This window comes from Xiphophorus couchianus, chromosome 17 (genome assembly GCF_001444195.1).
Source record: "Xiphophorus couchianus chromosome 17, X_couchianus-1.0, whole genome shotgun sequence".
In the NCBI taxonomy this organism is placed as follows: Eukaryota; Metazoa; Chordata; class Actinopteri; order Cyprinodontiformes; family Poeciliidae; genus Xiphophorus; species Xiphophorus couchianus.
This window is the reverse complement of record NC_040244.1, coordinates 10,847,993-10,866,868: the sequence shown is the minus strand read 5'-3', so window position 1 is coordinate 10,866,868 and position 18,876 is coordinate 10,847,993. Positions and strand designations below refer to the sequence as shown.

The window sequence follows — 18,876 nt, the reverse complement described above, 5'->3', positions numbered from 1 at the left end:
GTGGGAATAACTTACTGGTTCTGTTTTCCTCACAATACAAGTAATATCAGTTTTCATCAAAACAAGCGTTGCTCAGTCTCAGGGCAGATGAGAGAACAACAAAGCACAGCAAGATCAAGTTCTTGTGTAGTTCCTTATATTTTCATAACTTTTGATCAAAATACCAAAGTGTATTTGATACCCTCCTACTAACCTTATCGATCATCGATGCAATTTCCCCCCCACACTTAATGATAATTCCATTGACCTTCAGGTCTGTCTGTCAAACGTACCCCACTCATTGAGAGCAACTCTCTTAAAGCCAGACTGAATGAGTCCTTTCAGGGAAACCTATTCATTTTTCGCTCCCACCCTTCCCCCTCCGGAGGGTCTCCTCCGCCTGCTGCTTGCTACAGCATCAGGTTGAACACCGCGAGGACAGAAGATCTTCTTCCCTTGTGCCCCTTCAGAATAAAAGCACGTGAGCCACGAGGTGAAGTGAGTCAAAATTAAACTTTTCAAGCCATTCAAAGTTGACCATTCCTGATCACTTTGTTTACTAACCACCAGGAAGAGAATCAAGAGATTGTGACTCTTCGATACATTTTCAGATTTAAGCTTCTTTTTTTTTTTTACTTGCAATAGAAAAACGATGCATTGGAATTAAAACAGACCAGCAAATATCTAACAATTCAAAAGGATGAGCAACAGAGGAAGTACAGTTGCGAGGGTTAGTTAATTGAACATCTGAGATAAAGAAAATTAAAATCTTTAAACATCAGTAATAAACAGAAGAAAATATATAATCATTTACAATGTTTACTAAAATTAATAAAGTAATTAATACAATGTAATGGGTGACATGCTGTGCTTAGTGTTTGTAGATTGTATTATTGTTTTTACGTTTTTGTGATGTAACATCACAAAAACGTAATCGTTGTCTTGTAAATTAGACAACGAGTCTCAAGAGATTTTTTTCCTGTATAAATAAAGAATTATTATAAATAAAATCTACAAATGCAAACAAATAATAAGGTCCACTTAATTCTTCATGAAATAAACGATTAAAGCGGCGTAGCTTAAAATGTTTGTGGCGGTAGTGGTTGGTCTTCAAGGTTACCACCAGAGGGCGACATCGTCTTCGTTCGATTCAGTCAGAAGGGTTTTATTTTCTAAAGCGCAACCGGAAGTGCTTCTACAAGCGGTCCAACTTCACGGCTAGCCAAAATCACAAAACTGTTAGTTTCTGTGTCATGACTTTGGTTCCGAGATGCGTTTTCGGACACCATAATGCGGCGTTACATACGTGCACTGCTGCTGTGCACGGTGTTCGCCGTGTTTTCGGGCCTGTATGTTTACAGCAAGCTGTTTAACACGGACGTCTCGGCCGGAGGACACGGAGCGAGGAGGGCTTTCATCCCGCAGAGAGGCACCGGAGGCAGGCGGGGGTCCGCGGTCAGAGCCGGGCCCCAGAAACCCCACTGGTACAATAGGTAGTTCGGGGTATTATTATTATTATTATTCGGGAATTACGTGGGCTAAATTTAAAAACGTGTTCAAACTGCATGTTTGAAGGCGTCCAAAAGTTCAATCCGAGAGATGTATAGGAATGTGGCAGTGATTAAGCACTGGTATGCAACAGTAAACATCAACTTGATCAATGTCTATAAAAAAAAGACTCTTTTTGTAATATTTACATCTTACATAATGAATGTGTTTCAGACATTTTTACTGCACCCATTATTTTGTGTAAGAACGCTGGTATTATATTGTTGTAGAGGCCTTTAGAGGGCGCTGTTATTGTTCTTTAAGTCATAATTCATTTTGAAATCATTCATTTCTTATGTAATTTATTGATCTTTATTGACAGACCAGTCAAACTACAAAGTGTGGTTTTCAAGTGAAGTCAAACAAAGAGAAATCTGAAAAGTGTGTTTTTTGGGGGACATGTCTCTGCAGATCTAGAGTGAAATTCTTGTCAGTTCTTTTTGGAACATTAGCTGAAATTCAGCCAGGTTGGATGGAGAGCCTCCATGAGATCTAACCCAAACCATGACGCTGCCACCACCGTGTTTCATCATGGGAATGGTGCATTCAGTGGACATATTGGTTTTCAGTCACACGTAGGGATGTTGCATGCCGGCCAAAAAGTTCCATTTCAGTCTCATCGGATGAGGGTTCTTCCTCCATGTCGCCATTGTTTGTTTCTTGACCTTTTTTGTGAACAAGCAAAAAACAAGCAGAAATAATGTAATAGTATAAGTTTAATCTCTTTAGAATACCCCTTTCAGTAATATAAAGCTCAAGTCTTTCCCCTCAGGTATATCATGCGTCAAAGCGGGCAGATAGAAGGTGAGAGGAGCGGCGTTCGAAGGAGGCCTGAGGCCACCATGCACCTGGCCGTGGTGGCCTGCGGGGAGAGGCTGGAGGAGACCCTCACCATGATCAAATCCGCAGTGCTTTTCAGCGTCAAGCGCCTCTACTTGCACGTCTTCGCTGAAGATCAGCTCCACGCCAGCTTCATGGAGACTGTGAGTTACGTTCCGTGTTACTAATCGGGAATTCTCCCTTTCCCACTGATCATCGTCAGCACTTTGTACCCATGCGTTTCAGCTGGAGTCGTGGCCCGATTCGTTCCGCTCGAGGTTCAACTACACCGTGTACTCCATCAGCTTCCCCATCGAGAACGGCGGCGAGTGGAAGAAGCTCTTTAAACCCTGCGCTTCTCAGAGGCTCTTTCTACCCGTGAGTTGCTCAGAGGAGAAACTATACTTGGAGCAGCCTCGAGGCCAACATCTTTGTGATTTGTAATTTTGCAGCTGATCTTAAAGGACATCGACTCGATCGTGTACGTCGACTCCGACATCCTCTTCCTTCAGCCTGTAGATGGCTTATGGGACTTCCTGTCCCAGTTTAGTCCTTCCCAGCTGGCTGCCATGTCCCCTGAACACGAGGAGCCCCGCATCGCCTGGTACAGTCGCTTTGCAAGGCACCCTTTCTACGGCAGGACGGGTATCAACTCTGGGGTCATGCTTATGAACATGACAAGGATAAGAAGCACCTTTTTTAAGGTGAGCTTCCTCCTTTTGACCACAAGAGGGCCCCATTCTCCTGTACCAGATGTCCGTGAAGTTCTAAAAATGCCCGTTTGTGTTGATAGAACGATATGACCCGAGTGGGACTGCGCTGGGAGGAGCTGCTGATGCCTCTCCTTCAGAAATACAAGCTGAATATAACCTGGGGAGACCAGGACCTTCTGAATATTATTTTTCATCATAATCCTGGTAAGCATGCACATTCTTGTGGTACAGATTCTGCACTTTCAGACGATATATTTCAATTAAAAGCTTCAAAATTGAACACATACTTTGGTAATACCATAGATTTAACTAGTGAGCGTTACCTCTTTTTTTCTGTCCATCTGCTCTCAGAGTTTCTGCTGGAGTTTCCATGCAAGTGGAACTATCGCCCTGATCATTGCATATACGGCAGTAACTGTGCCTCAGCTGAGGAGGACGGTGTCTATGTCTTGCACGGAAACCGAGGGGTTTACCACGACTACAAACAACCGGCTTTCAGAGCCGTTTACGAGGCAATAAAGAAGGTTTGACATTGCCAATGCGCAGGTTTTATTTTGCATTTCTGTGTTGATTCTGAAGTTACATTTTACAGTATTTTCCAGCTCAAAGACGTTTTCCCGTGCGCTTCAGATCCCCCAATAGACTCTTTTGCCCGTTTTCATACTTTGTTTCAATTCAGACCACTAGATTTCATATCTCAAGGTATTTACCAACTAACCTCGCATTTCTAGGTTATGTAACATTTATTTAAAAGTTGCTCTAGATAAAACATAGCGAATTCAACAAACGTATTAAAGGAAGTCAAAGAAATATCTTTATAGTGTCAGACGACAGAATTGACAGATATCAAACATATCACCGTACTTGAGGAGGGGTGGATATTTATTGTAGTGTTTATTATTTAGTGTGAAAAATTTCTTATAAAAATTTTGATTCATCATCTCAAATTTCAATTAATGATCATTAAAAAAAACTAAACTGGGAGTTTTATTGCAAATGTAATTTTTACTATTTTCTCCACTGTTTGTGCCACAAGAGAATCAATAAATATCAGTAAATAAAAACATTTTATGTAGTTGGTGTGTGCAGATTAGTGATATAAATCGGACTTCTTTAAGAAGAATCCCATTTCAAATGGAAATGTTTTAGAAGAACTGCATTTTAAAAAGTAGTACTAAATAGTTTTTTAAAATCATAATTTCTATTGTTTTCACAAAGTGTCATGATAAAATTCTAAATACAACTATTATGTGGCTTGCAAACAGTTACTAGAGTGTTTTTCTATTCCAAGTTTGCCTTCCTTCCTTCAGGGAAAAAAAGTCTCCTGGGTACATCAAAGTTTAAAGAGCGGATTTGACAAGGCCGCTCTAAGTCTTGTTGGTTTAATTTAGCTCGACAACTGATGAAAGTTGTCTCCACCCTCGGTGACCCAGCTGCTGTCCTCCGCCACCTCCTGCTTCTCTCTCTGGGATGAGATTTTGGATTGCTGCTGACCCCAAAGAGCAAAAGGGCTTTAGAGTTCGCAATTGCCTTGTGCAGGAAAACACCAATCTTCATCTTTGGCAGGTGCTCGGATTGAAAGCTAATTTGCCCCATGAGGATGTTTATGGGTTGCTTACCCGCTGTTTAATGATATTGAGGACACAAGTGGCATTTACTTAATGAAGCCATCAACACTGCGGGTCTCATTGCTTTCCCATTGAACGTAGATCAAACTGATGGTTTATCCATACCTCACCCATAGCCTGGAGTTAAGACTGTAGCTTTATAGGACGGGATCAATGACACTACTGGACTACTGGCTGTTCACATGCAAATTTTTTCGCCACTCCGAACAATGCTTTTTATAGATTTGTGATCAACTCTGATTTGCCAGGAGGTTCTGAGCAAATTGGTTAATCTTCTGTGTGGTTAAAATGTCTGGACAGACTATTTAATCCATTTCAATCTGTTTAGATGCAGCAGCGCATGATTTTTGTTTCCCACCTCATAATTCATCCGAAAGTGGTGGAAGATCATCATTACAGAGTTCCTGCTCGACAACGGAGAAATATTTCCAAATTTATTCATGTATCCGTCAATATCAACTTTCCTCCCTCCGTCATCGATCTGTAATTCCATCCATCCCAAGTTTGGTCCAAGTTTCCACTGTAACCGTTCAACTATGTTTAGTTTTATCCTATTATCCAATATTATTTACAAATAAGGACACAACAATGCAGTTAATATCACTGGTAGCGTTTCTTAGGTAATTCCAACATTGTGGAATGACAAATGAAAAAGAGTCTTGATTTTCTGTAGCGTGGTATTGTCACTGCTGGCCGACAATCCCTCAGCCAAGTTGTGACACTCATAAATGTCAGCAATAATAATTAAAAAAATATAATAATCATAAAGCCAAAGGTTTAAATAAATAAACTTTAAGACATGCTGATGCACCCCTACTTCTGGTCAGCAACACAGCCCTCCTTCCCTTCCCTTCGTAGCAAAAAGTCTGACAAGCAGCTGTTAATTTTTTTTTACCACTGGCGGTGCATTCGGAGCGTGATTCCAGGCACGGACAGCCACACAAAATCAATAACACCAACTGTAAACGCAACTTTATGAGCAACGGGCCTGTCTGGCTTCGGGCTCGTAAAAATGCCGATCTCTTTGCGACCCAATATCAGGGAACCCAACTGCAAGCAAATGAGCTGGCATAAAAAATGTTAATTCCCCTTTGATTTCCTCGGAGCATTGTAAAGAGCCCTCCATTATTGGGAAATCGTGAAACCTCTACTGCCATCTCTGGTTATTACTGGATACTAAGCCTATAGAATTACCCGGAGACCGACGGTGTAGAGCAGTTTATGTTTAGCCAGGATTACCGGTCACATTTATGGGCCCCAAAGGACACGAGTTTGCCTTAAACCTTACAACAAACGCATACTTTTGTCTTTCCAGTATTCCTTTGGATCAGACCCGGTCCTGTCTTTGTTGGATCCTTTGACGGAGGAACTACTGAAGACGACTCACACCTACTGTGGCAAATCCAATGCACTCTTTACCAAGAGACTAGCACTCAGTCTGGAAAACATAAACAGGAAAACTCCACATGGACGATGATGTCTACGGTAAAGTCGAGTTGTAACGCGCTTTGGTAAACCAGCTGACAGAACTCTCAAATCACACAACTTTGTGATAACAGGCAGTGATGCAGTGAAGATTTGGAGATCCTTGGAGCCCCTAAAGCCAGCTGCGATTGTGTCAAACGGATGACAGGAGCATCTTACTACTTGTGAGTTGCTCTGGATAAAAGTATGGCGTAGAACCACTGAAACCTTCTGCAAACAGTCCTGGACTAACATGTTACAGATGTATAAATACTTGATTAGTTGTCTAATCAAGTATTTGTTTTAGTGGCAGTGTTGGAAAAATTTACATCTCAAAAGCATTTTTTGGTGTAGCAAGCCTCTTCCATGGAGGAAACGGAAATCTTCTTGATGTACTTAGTTCTAAATCTGATTGAAAGTGTAAAAACTACAAAGAAGAAAGGCACTGGAATTTCCATATTGGAGAGTTTATTGAACTAATTTTAAAGGAAGTTGTAACCACTGGAGAAGTGGATAAAGGGTTTTGATATCAGTGTGCAATGGACCACTTTTTGTTTTCTTTTTTATAGCTTTTAGAAATTACTTAAACTAGGAACCTCCTGACTCCAGGACTCAGGATCAATAACTAAGTTTTAGGGTTTTTTTTTTTTTTTCTTTTTCTTGAGCTGATTTGCCCACTATGCTACGTAGACGACTATTCAAGTTGAAGAGCTAGTTGCAGCGGCTGAAACATGAAAATGAAAACTTTTGATACTCAAAGCAAAGCGAAACGTTTTGAAAGTTAGTGAATGTTTTCTGTATGTTCTGTCTATCCTGAGAGATGCTACCATCTGTCATTATCAGAGTAAACATGCTAGCATTAGCCTCTCACTTCAAAATTAATTAGCATTAAAAAATGGAACAAACCATGAATTTATTTTGGACTGTAGTTGTGGAGTCACTTGTATTTCTAAAATATAAATGCTTAAGCTACTCAAACTTCCAGTGGCACAATGTCAGAATATTACAGTAGCTTTCTTAAACTAAGTAATCGATGTCAGAGATGCTTAAGGCCGTCTTGTAAAAACTGACTTGAGGGAAATGAATAAGAGAGACTTCAGTGTCTGGAACACCATTTTACGAGTGAGTTTAGTGCTATGCTGTTGGAAGAATAATGTAAACCAGGTAATACTGGTAAAACTGTTATTTTATTGATTATAAATTGATTTTAATTATGTGTCGGACTGAGTCTAGGGCTGGTATCAGGGACAGATAATCCTGGTCTTGACATGCCAATCTTACATACATGTCCCTTAGAGAATGTCTTAGTAAAAGTGACTGTACGTTGAAAATGTTTAAATATTTAGCAGCTCTTTACTTGTTGGTGTCACATTACCAAATCAGATATTTGATTTGGTAATGTGATTGATTTGGTAAAATATATACATTTTCAGTATATATACTGAAAATGTGGGCAAAGTACCAAAATGGAAATTCTACCCCTTCAAAGTTTTCTTTTCTTTTGCAATGTGATTTTTTTTTTTTCTTTTACAGTTTTAAAAGAAAAAAATATATATTCATAGCTATTGTGTTAATGATGTGTTTTTAAAATAATGTGTTAATTGGCAGTCAGGTGTAAAATAAGAAGACTGTTGAATGTGTGAACGACCCACTTCTGATACCAAAGACTTGCTTCTGTAATGAAAGTTTGTGCACCACTGAATGTATTTCATGTTGTAAGGGGTTAAATGTGTCTTATTCAATGTTGTAGCGTCTCCAATGTGAGGTTTTTGTGATTTCATTAAGGAACATTTCTTTTTAAAAAAAAAAAATATATATATATATATTTCGACAGTACTTTATGTGGCCGCCAGGGGGAAGCATTTTTCAAACGTTTATTAGCGGTCATTATTTGTGCTTTAAGAAATGAAACCTATTATTTTCAGATTAAGTTAAATTAAGAAGGCCTACCGCCCTGCAAAAAAATATTCCTCATTGAAATTTAGTTGTTTCACATTTAATTGAATAAGATCCATGAACTTTAAAGGACTTTATTGAAATGTTATGTGGTAGACCAACATCATGTTTTAGATAATTGTAAGGTGAAAGGAAACTAGACATGCTTTTTTGTTGTTGTTGTTTTTTGTAATTGCATCCATAAAAAGTATAGTATTTAACTCCTTGTTTATTTTCAATATCAATCCAACTATCCTGTGCAAGTTTTGGAGAACAGTGAGAGAACATTAGCACCATGAAGACCAAGGGGAACACAGCCAACCTAAGCTTGCAGGATGGGCAAGAAGGCCATAATCAGAGAAGCAAAATACATGTAGTCCCTCTATAGGAGCTGCAGAGAACCACAGCTCAGGTGGGAGATCTTGATGTTGGGATATCTAAACTGTGGTTGAAAACCAACTCTGAACACGCCATGCTCCCTGTGAAAAGCGGTAGCCGTCTCCATGTTCAGAGTTGGTTGGATGAGGGTTGGAACCAAATACAGGCTGCTGCTGAAGATTGACCTTCCAGCAGTGCAACGATCCTAAACATGCAGCAAAAGCCACAATGGAATGACTTCATTTAGAGATGATGATGATTGATCGCCATTGCCCTTACACATTTGCCTGGTATTGTGCAGCCCTAGGAAAAGCTCAAACTATAATCATGTGCTAGAATGGCTTAAACCCAAATATCATTGAGAATTTTTAGCAAGACAAGAAATTCACTTCACTAATTTCATGACAAATATGTGAGAAAGGCATCTTTTGCATGGCATTATAAATCAAGTGCGTAATTCCAGTTTTAAAGCAAGACTTGAATTTTTTTTTTTGCCTGTTTCATGGTAAAACGACATGTTCTATAAAAGTTCTAGGCTGAAGCCTGATGCCATGTTTCAAACACCATCTGACAGATCAATGACTTCGCCAATAATCTATGACTAGGCCACCCAATTCAACACTCCTTGCACCTCGGCTCCAAGCCGCTCATAAAGTGTAAGTGATGGACCAATAACACAGCCGCCCTATAGGTGCCCTGTCTTTGATATCCCATTGACTACAGCAGATGAGTTTATGCTTACTCCCGTTGTGGCGGGGCATACCGTTGTCTATTTATGGCTTCAGCGTTAGTTTGATTCATTACGCCATAAACGTCCCCCATTCATCACTATATATCTATATGAAAGCTTATCAATTACCTTTATTGACCTGTGCGCTTTACAGCAACGTGTAGCACTCTGGGTCCCTCTGGGTGGGGGAGGGGTTGAACGGAGCCCGATTTTCAATAGCTTCTCTTCCAAGGTTTAATTTCCCTGAAACCACATGTTTCATATTGTGATAAATTACTCAAATTGGATTTCTTTTGTGCCGTCTTTTTTTCCCCACTGCGAGAGAAACTAAAATAAATACGTGACCTCCAGCTCTCGGAGCGGGTCGAGTGGAAGATGCTTGGGAAAAAAACCCCGGCAACATTGTGCAACTGCTGAACGCAGGTGTGTAGGTGCGTGTGTGTGTGTGTGTGTTTGTGAAGGACTAAAGGAAGAAATAATGCGAAGGGGGTGGAATCCAGGTGAGGTTGGCCATTTTTCGGCATTGTCAGTGGAGAGCAAGGATGAGCGAGTAGTGGGAGGACGGAGAAAAGGCTCATGGAGAGCGTTAGTGATGAAAGAAAAAGGCCGTCATAGCCGATACAGCAATTAAGGCGCTTTGTGGCTTCGGAGCTCGATCTTTCGGAGGCTGACTGAAAACAGAGTTGAGCTCTCAAAATTATATCATCAAAAGGAAAAATAGAAACAGGCCTTTCTCTCTCTTTTTTTTTTTTTTTGGTAGGGGGAGCAAACATGTTCTTTGATGGCACGGTGTAAAGCCATCACATGGTCCCACAAAAACAACCACAGAGAAAAGGTCCTTTTAGAGAAACAGACTCTCTCTGCAGTAAATTACAGGTGGATGAGTGCAGCATCATCAGGCTGCTTTAATATTAAGGTGGAAATGTACCCATTACTGCATCAGCGTCAAGTTTTAGCAAAAGGAATACACACTTTCCTTTCAGGTCTAAAGTAAATGGCAATCATTCAGTTCCCCTAACATCATGAGGAAACCATGAGGTTCCCTCATGGTTTCTGATGATCAGTTCAAGAGCTATATATTATCATTTCTACTACTTTTGCTGTCCGGTTGTGTGCAGACCGATAGATCATGGCAGTTGCCTCCATTTTCATGTCAAGAAATCTGTAACCAAAATAAAACAGGTTCTACAAGGCAGTCAAGCTGTTTGAAATCCTTTTAAATAACTAATATGTAGCACAATTGTCAATTCCATATGCATAAACTTTCCTATAAATGAATGCTCTTAGACTAATGATGCAATGATACAATTAAATCAAAAAACATTCTCAATGTTTCTAGAAAGACAAAAAAAAAAAAAATACTGACTGGTCTCCATGGTTTCATCACACTGTCATTATTTGATAAAAATAATATTAATTAGAACAATAGCAGCTCTGCCAGAGATCCAATTGTTCCTCGAACTCAAATAAGGTTTTAATGACTCACTTCTGGCCTATAAGACAATAAATTACGAATCAAACCGCGTTGAAACGATTTCACTCAGCGAACTCAGTGTCTAAGCAGTATTTGTAATGTTTGTTTTTTTTCCATGTGCACTTTCATGTTTCCCATAAGAAAAAGAAAGAAAGAAAGAAAAACATGACAGCACAACAAGCCTCATACAGGCTCAGGTAAAGGACACACAACTCACACACAACTCTGCAAAAGCGAGCATGTTTGTCACACTGTACCTCTAGATCGCACAGCAGGGGGCCGGGGGGGAGGAGGAGTTATTTACATGCTGTAATAGGGTCTGCATGTCACAAAGCTGCAGGAGATGAGAGGCCCAAACAGCCCCTCCTCACCTCCAACAAGCAGGATGCCATGTTCTGCACTCGTTTTATACATGTTTGCACCTCTGGGGGAAAGTTTGATGCCCAGAGAGACGAAAAGCGCGACTTTGCTCCAACTGAAACTGAATTTGCTGCAGCGTTGTTGTTGGTTTTTTTTCCTTCTCACAGCGCAAAAACAGACAGAGGAATTGACTGTCGTCAATAAAGCAGATTGCTTTGTTTACCTCCGCTGACTGTTTACTGTCCATGTTTGACAGGCTCTCTCCACTGCAAATGCCACGAGGAGCCGTGCCAGGCGATGCCCGTCCAGCTCCGGAAGAAGATCTAATTTCTGCTTTAGTCTCTGACCCAGTTTCTCATCTTGATCTGCAGTAGAACTTTTCCATGCCACTCCAAACACACTCGCACACAAATAAAACCCTACTATGCACCTTGATCAGAGAGTATTTGGGGATCTTGACTTGGATAAACACAGCGTTTTCAAACAAGGCCGATTCTCATCACGTTTGCGACAATTGCTGACGTCAAGGACTCAAGCCGCTCTGCAAGCCGTTCGTGTTCGGAAATCAGGTTGTTCCAATGCGACAAACATTTCCAAGCACATGGGAGCACAAAGTTAAGTACTTTCGAGGATGTCGTTTTGCAGAGATGCAGCGTGCAACAAAATTAAGGTTAGAAAAGGTCAGGTGTGTTTTGAGGGGCCGTATTTGATAAACAGGAAATCATGCAAGTGGGGAAAAAGAACAGACTTTCCTTCATGTTAACTTCAGGCTGTGAGTGTTCTACTGATACATGTGATGCTTCCCCACAATTTGGCCTAAGGATCTTAAAGCAACACAACAGCAACATTAAACTCAATCTTATTTCTGTAAAACACGTCTGGCACTCTGAAGTTTGCATAGGGGACCGCTGTGACTTAGAATAAGTAGCTGTCAAGATTAGACATGCCAATCCTAATTTTGTTTTTCTTTCTACAGCACACACTAAAAATACTGCAGATAGAGATCGCTTTTAAATCCAACAGAAATTTAAGATACTTGTAAATAACCTTGCTCTCAGTTTCATTGAGCTCAAAAAGCGAATCAGAGTACAAAGTGCATCGTTTTGGTTCACGTGTTTATCGAACCAGAACGCTAGAAATTCTATAGTTTTAATGTTTTTTTTAATGCAAATTTTTGTATTGTTTTATCCATTGGACTTTGAAAAATTGAAGGTAGAGTCATGAGCCTTAAAAACCAGATACTTATGAAAGAGCTCTTTGAAAACAACAAAACCTCTTAAAATCAGGAAGCAGGTACCATGAATTGATTATGTGTTGTCTACAGATTCTCATGGACTATAGTTTTCTTGAATAGAAATATGTTAACTGCACAGCCACAATTCCCCCAGAGACTAAAGTAAGCTGATAGTTTTTTTTTTATTTTATTTTTTACATTTTATTATTTTACTACCCTAGTTCAAAGCTCCGTTATATCTCCAAGACCTTCTGTGTTATCTAACACTATTCTTGACCAGTGGGATTATTTGAGGCTCCAAGAATTGATTTTAAAAAAAAAGAAGAGGAATTTAACAGGGGACAAAGCTTTTTCCCTAACAAGCCATTTTCCTGTAAAACCAGCCCCCAGATCGGGTTTAATAGCCAAAAGTCCACTTTGCTCATAAAACTTTACCTTCTGATGAAACTTAAACTTACATCTCACCTGGGGGACCATTGTGGTGCTGTTGGCCCTTAGTGACAGGATTTACAATCGTACATCCCCCCTGAATTCTTCTCATCCGCACTCTGTGCGCCGTATGTCATTATCTTTCTGCGTCTCTCATCCAGAGTTTGTTTTTTTGTCTCTCCATGTACCTTTCTGAAGATATTTCTGTTTCCGAGTTGTATTTTTCCAAGACTCGGTGCCAGCTTGACGGCATGCCAGGATTCTTTTTCTTTGTTGCCGTCTGTCTCTCTCTTGCCGTTTCCCCCCCCCCGTCTTTTCCTGTCGCCGTACCCTCAGCGGTTGAGGCGGATGGCCCCCCCTCATTGAGTTTACTTCTCTTGGCAACTTCCTAAAGAGTTTTTGTTTCCTCCTCCTTTTCCGTCAAGGGAAACATTCTGTCTTCTTTTGTAGGCCTCATTTTTATTGATAAATTAATTTCGTACTCAGAGAAAATTTTTTATTTTTTAAAAAATGTGCCATTCTTTTAGAATAGTTTTCATTCTGATGAGACGTGAAGCTAAACTCTACAAGATGTGACCCGTTTGTGTCCGACAAGATATGCATTTTACATGATTTTCACTTTCATCTTCATCAATTCTATTCAGCAGTTCTAAAAAATAAAAAATAAAAACTCTGAAGACCGTCTTAGAATTAAACCAGCATGGAAAAAATACAACACATAAACAGCATTGTCATTGATTACAGATGCTTTTAAAAATGCTATTTGCGATTTGTTAAAGTTTTAATCATAAAATGGGTAAAAAAAAGAAAGAAAAAAGGAATTTTTTGCTCTTCCCAATATTATTGCCAAAATCTAGTTTTGTTCTTGTAAGCCTGATATTCTGTATCTTCTCCTGAGCTGAATGTGTTATTTCACCTCTTCCAAACCAGACCTTTAAAATTCACACTACAGGTTCACAGCATTCCAAATGACATCATTCCTCGAATCGTCCCTTAACTCAACTCCATGCTCTCCCTCTGACCTCTCTGTGACCCCTTGCATCTGTACCTGAAGCTGGACTAAACAATCGGTTTTTAGTGAAGCATTTTCTTCTCTTATGTCACTTAGAGTGCAATGTCAACATTAAAAATGCTTTTTTTGTTTTTGTTTCTTTTTTGTTTTAGATTGATCTGGTGGTCATGCCCACCCCCCTTTTTAATGCCACCCTGGGCAGCTGCCCATGCTGCTCATATAAAACAGCACCACTAATCCCCTACTTAAGCCACACCTTTCAGCCAAACAGTGACAGTTGGCTTGTCATTACAGAGCTACGGAGGGAGCTTAGCGTTCATGATGATAGGGTTAGGGCAGGGGTGTCAAACTCCAGTCCTCAAGGGCCGCTGTCCTGCAACTTTTAGATGTGCCTCTGCTGCACCACACCTGAATAGAATAATTAGGTCATTAGCAAGGCTCTGGAGAACTGATCTACACAAGGAGGAGGTGATTAAGCCATTTCATTCCAGCGTTTTGTACCTGTGGCACATCTAAAAACTGCAGGACAGCGGCCCTTGAGGACTGGAGTTTGACACCTGTGGGTTAGGGCTTCCAACTCAGAAACAACATGATGCAACTGAACAGAAAGTTGAAGCAAAGAGCAGAACTTTCCAGCCGTCTATATTCTGTGTGTCATTATAGACAAGTGGCTAGCTCAGGTGTAAATTGGCATGCATGTGTCTTTCAAATGCGAAGGAATACACACGCACACACACGCCCTCTGCTCTGCAGATGTGAAAGAAACTTGAAGTCAAAGCAAAGAGGCTGCTGAGATGGGAGAATCTGCCATCAGAAGTGAGCGAACCTGCCGCTTTGATATTTCTGCCTCTCCGGACCCCTCCTCTACTTCCTCTCCTCCCCCCGCCCTCCCCGTTTCCTTTTCTTTTTTTAAAAATCCTCATAGCACAACAATAGATTCCCCGTTACGGCCCTCGCCGTCCGCTCCGGAGATATTGGCCCGCGGAGTGAAACGACTTCGAAAAGATGTCAGGCTCCCGGCGTGTGTGTGTGTATGTGCGTGGTAGGGTGCGTATTTATCCATTTGTGCAAACAAATGTCATAGAAAGCAGATGTGCTTTCATAGTCAAGTGAAGTGTGTGTGTGTGTGTGTGTGTGTGTGTGTGCGCGCAAGGGGACGACTGGGAGGCTTTATTGTAAACGTATCTTCTCCTTTCCCCACTTTTTACGCTCTTCTCAACACACCTTTTTTCTCTCCATCTCTCTCACACACACACACACACACCCACTCTCCCTTCCCTTGTGGGCTTTCCAATTAGGTAATTACAGTGGCAGTGAATAGAGCCTGTCTGGACACTGGCGCTCCACTGTAGAGGCACCTGTCCCCCCGCAGACAGCAATTACCTGCCAGGCTGGAGGGGAGTTGGAGGCTATTGTCTGTGTGCGTTCGTTCGTGTGTGTTTGCAAGTGTGTCGCTTTTCGTGACCCGTATGTATTTGCGTCAACACACAGGTCTGTTTTGTGCTCACACATGTTTAGGCTCTAAAGACTCCAGTGTGCGTTTGCCCAAGACGCTTTCCATATTTATATCCGGCAATAAAGGAAGTTTGGGGGATGTAATTTTATCTGAGCTCATGCTTACCCAGGCAACCATCAGCTTTATCTTTAATTATAAATATTCCAAAACACCAGCGAGACTTTGGGCGGTATGTGATCAGAGAGCTGCGGGAGGTCAGCTGCCATTTTTTTTTTTTTTTATTGCCTGCCGGGCAAGCCGCTCACATAAAGCTACCACCTACGAGCAACACATTAAAAAAGCGCTATTAAACATTTTGTTAATATTTTTGGCAATTTAGCGAGTTTTCTTCCAATGTAGCAGCAATTAAATGCAAAAAAAAAAAATCCATTAAGAGAGACTGTCGAGTTATTAGGCACGGGGCTTGAGAAGGAGCAACAGCTTGAACTCAAATTTACATCCAGAGTAGCTCCGACATGATTCTGCAGTATACCAGCCAATAGACCACTAAACTAAAAGCAAAAGTCAGCTTTTTGTACATGTGGTGCTGTGGAAAACAAAGCAAACCTGCCAAACAAATTTCTTCTGCTTTTGCTTTTTCAAAATAGAAAGTTTAATATGAAAGTTCATATTAAGCTTAGTGGGTAGCTAACAACCGGCTGTGCCGCCATCGGCAGCAACGTCTGCCATCAAGTGTTTGGTGTAGCAGAATGTACCTAAAAATGTTAGATACTTTTAGTAATTGTTCTGTTGTGGAAATTAAAATAAACTATTATATTAAAAAACTGAAATACTGCTAAAACCAGCTTTTTTGTTTGTTTGTTACATATACATTCAATAGCATAAGTTGGTTCATGTTAGCTAAAGCTAAAAATGTGAAGCGAAACTCACAGTAGCATCCCTGGATGTTTTAAAGGTTTTTTGTTTTTTTTACTAAAGTCCTATTTAGGCTTGAATCTTCATGATAATCTGTTAGTTTTATAACTCTCCTCAAAATCATAAAAACAACAACAACAAAAAAAAACAACAATCGTTTGAATCTTTTTACCACTTTCACACAAGCAGGAGTCATAATTGTAACACCATGAGAGTCCATGCATAATTCCCCAACAGTTGACTTCCTTGTTTAAAATAAGAAGTACATTAGCGTTTGTTCAGGCAGCTGACCAGCAGGGTGCAACAACAGATTGGGGAGAGGAGTTTCATTGTGCTACTCTGCTCTCACATCATCGGAGTGGCCTTCATCTTCCTCGGTGGTGACACGCTGTCAAGAGCGGAAATGAGGACGGCTGTAGATGTTAGCTTTTGCGATAGCGCTAAGATGGTTTACACTGTTTACATTAATTCATATTAAGGTATTAATATCAAGTGTTTTCAGATGTAGAATTTGTGGATTTGAGCTTTTAGCTATTCACCGATTACTGTGAACGGCTAAGATAGTTAATCCCAGTGAACACCGGGGGGGTCCACTGTATATAAAATATGCTTAAATACTGCTTTGAAAACGCTTTCCAACACACACACACAAAAAAAACATGTATTAAATTACACCACTAACTACTTGTCTACTCATGCAGCAGCAGCAGCACTCGGGCAGCAGAAGTGTGTTTGTCCAAATTACACCCCGATGGATCTTGCGCTGCTGTGTTGCTCTCCAGTGTGTTAATTCACACTTGGGTTCGTTTTATAGTGAGCGCCTATTGATCTGCCTGGCCCACACATGTAAGCCCGTCCAGCTCTGCTGAAGCAAAGCAAAAAATATCTACATTCAAAAAACGCGACGGAAGGCCAGCGGTGTGATTCTCTGTCACTTCAGAGCTCAGAACCCATCAGCATTTCCCCAATGCCCCGCTGTCACCAAATGAAGGCTTTGAAATGTTCATTATGTGAACAGGTTGTGAGCGTTTTTCATTAGTTCATGCTCATAGCACACATGAGCGCGTCGCATTTTAACGACGCGTCTCTGTAAAAAGCCGTTTGCAGCCAGAGTTAAATGTTGTTGAATGACATTGATGAGAACACTGGAAAAAAAACCAACAACTCCTGGCTGGGTTCCAAGCTACGGCAGCCCGGTGGGTGCTTATCAGGGTTGTTTATCGAGCTTTTGCTCTCCCTGTTGTTCCGAGTGGAGGAAGCGAGGCAGGATATGAGGCTGACGGTTCGGATCAGTCACCAATAAGCATCGCGCCGGACTAACGACGCTTCCTAACGAAAGGAAATCTGACAAGGCATATAATTAGAAAAATCATAATCATGTCCCTCAAAGATGGATTCCTGTTGTGTGAAGGTGGAGGGGAGGGAAAGGGAGAAGTGAAATATAAGGTCATGTATCTTGCCAGCCCAAAATGTTCTTTGTTTTTTTTTTGCCTTTAAAGCTTATGTTGGCAAGTCTCCAACAGACTGCTTGATTTTTATTTTCCACATTAGTTTGAAGTTGTCCGCCATCGCCCCTGGACTTCTGCGCTTCAGCATACTCAACTTTGTTTTTATCCTCCGCTCCAAAGTCACTGCTAGCATCAAGTCCTCCTAGCACCTATCAGTCTTCACTAGGATAGTCCTCCCTGGATGGAATTTGCTCCACCATCCTTTCGGCCTTCCTATCCCAGGCTTCTGGTGACCACTGCAAAATAAGATGCAACTGATCGCAGCCGTTACCTCCGTCAGAGGTTTAATTTATTGCTTCTTCCAACAGCAAAGTGGAGTTATTCTTTAAGGCGTTTGAAGAAATCAGCAAGATTAGGACAGTGATTTTTGCACAGACCATTTACCTTTCATGATCAATTAATTACTATGTGTAAGATTAAGTGTTTGCCCCAGATTTGATGCGTTGCTGGCACTTCTATTTCTTTAGACTGTTTTAATTTGCTCTTGGTCAGACGGGGGGTGGGACTCTGCGCCCGCTTATTCACTCCACATGGCCTGAGTATTCCGCTCTCTTAGGACCTGCGGATAATTTGACCCGAAGATTCACTGCAGCGCATTATGAACATCTGGTAATAAATTGGCTTCCGCTTGTTTGACCTGCCAGCGTTGAACCCATTAGACGCCGAAAACACGTCGACAAATTTTAAAGCGGCTGGTATCACTCACGGAAGCGGCTTTGCTCCGCAGTGACAGCCTCGTCTCAGGGCCGAGACTGCGCGTCAGCCGTTATCAAAATTTAAGGTTTTAATCAGCGCCGGCTATCATAACTGGATGACGGCTGAAATAGGGCTCCCACTCGCGGAGAGAGGCTGTTTTATTTTTTCCTTTTTTTCTTTTAATGGCGACACTCAATCAATGAAACACTTTGAAAGCACAACTTTACCGTCACTGACCTTAGGGGGAGTTTCGATTGGAAGTCGCCAACATCATCTACGTTAAATAGTGTTTGTTTTTACGTTCTCCTTTGGGGGGGGGGAAAAAAGCACATAAATATATTTATAAATGTAATTTCCATTATTATTATTATTAGGCTTTGACAATCTACTGCTGGCCGTGCGTCATTTATGATCGTCTCCAAGTTTCCATTGTTTTGGCCGACGACTTCGTTGAAAACGGCTCAGTCCAGAGAGTCTTTTCGAAATTTTAATTAAATCATAAATTGAATCTCAGCAAAGAAGAAAATGAAATTCCCTGAAAAAGTGGGCGGTGAGGGGTGGGGAGTCTCCATCTATCTTGAGGAACATTAGGCTAATG

The 18,876-nt window shown here is 41.0% G+C and overlaps 2 protein-coding genes across 4 annotated transcripts in view; one reads left to right on the top strand and one right to left on the bottom strand.

Annotated features, from left to right (window-relative positions):
* Nucleotides 1-18,876, bottom strand: part of pphln1 (periphilin 1) — a 73,939-nt gene that overhangs the window by 40,223 nt on the left and 14,840 nt on the right. The gene's annotated exons all lie outside the window — the stretch shown is intronic.
* On the top strand, nucleotides 999-8,307 carry gxylt1b (glucoside xylosyltransferase 1b). 3 transcript variants are annotated; one of them, XM_028043971.1, is made up of 9 exons: nucleotides 1,003-1,472; nucleotides 2,300-2,510; nucleotides 2,593-2,724; nucleotides 2,799-3,050; nucleotides 3,140-3,263; nucleotides 3,411-3,583; nucleotides 6,003-6,172; nucleotides 6,247-7,546; nucleotides 7,585-8,307. In XM_028043971.1, exons 1-7 carry the CDS (start codon nucleotides 1,270-1,272, stop codon nucleotides 6,162-6,164), a joined length of 1,257 nt encoding a protein of 418 aa, XP_027899772.1. In that variant the 5' UTR covers nucleotides 1,003-1,269; the 3' UTR covers nucleotides 6,165-6,172; nucleotides 6,247-7,546; nucleotides 7,585-8,307. The 3 variants fall into 3 exon arrangements, with proteins under 3 accessions (XP_027899773.1, XP_027899772.1, XP_027899771.1); XM_028043972.1 differs by having other exon boundaries at nucleotides 999-1,482; nucleotides 6,003-7,546; XM_028043970.1 differs by having other exon boundaries at nucleotides 6,003-7,546.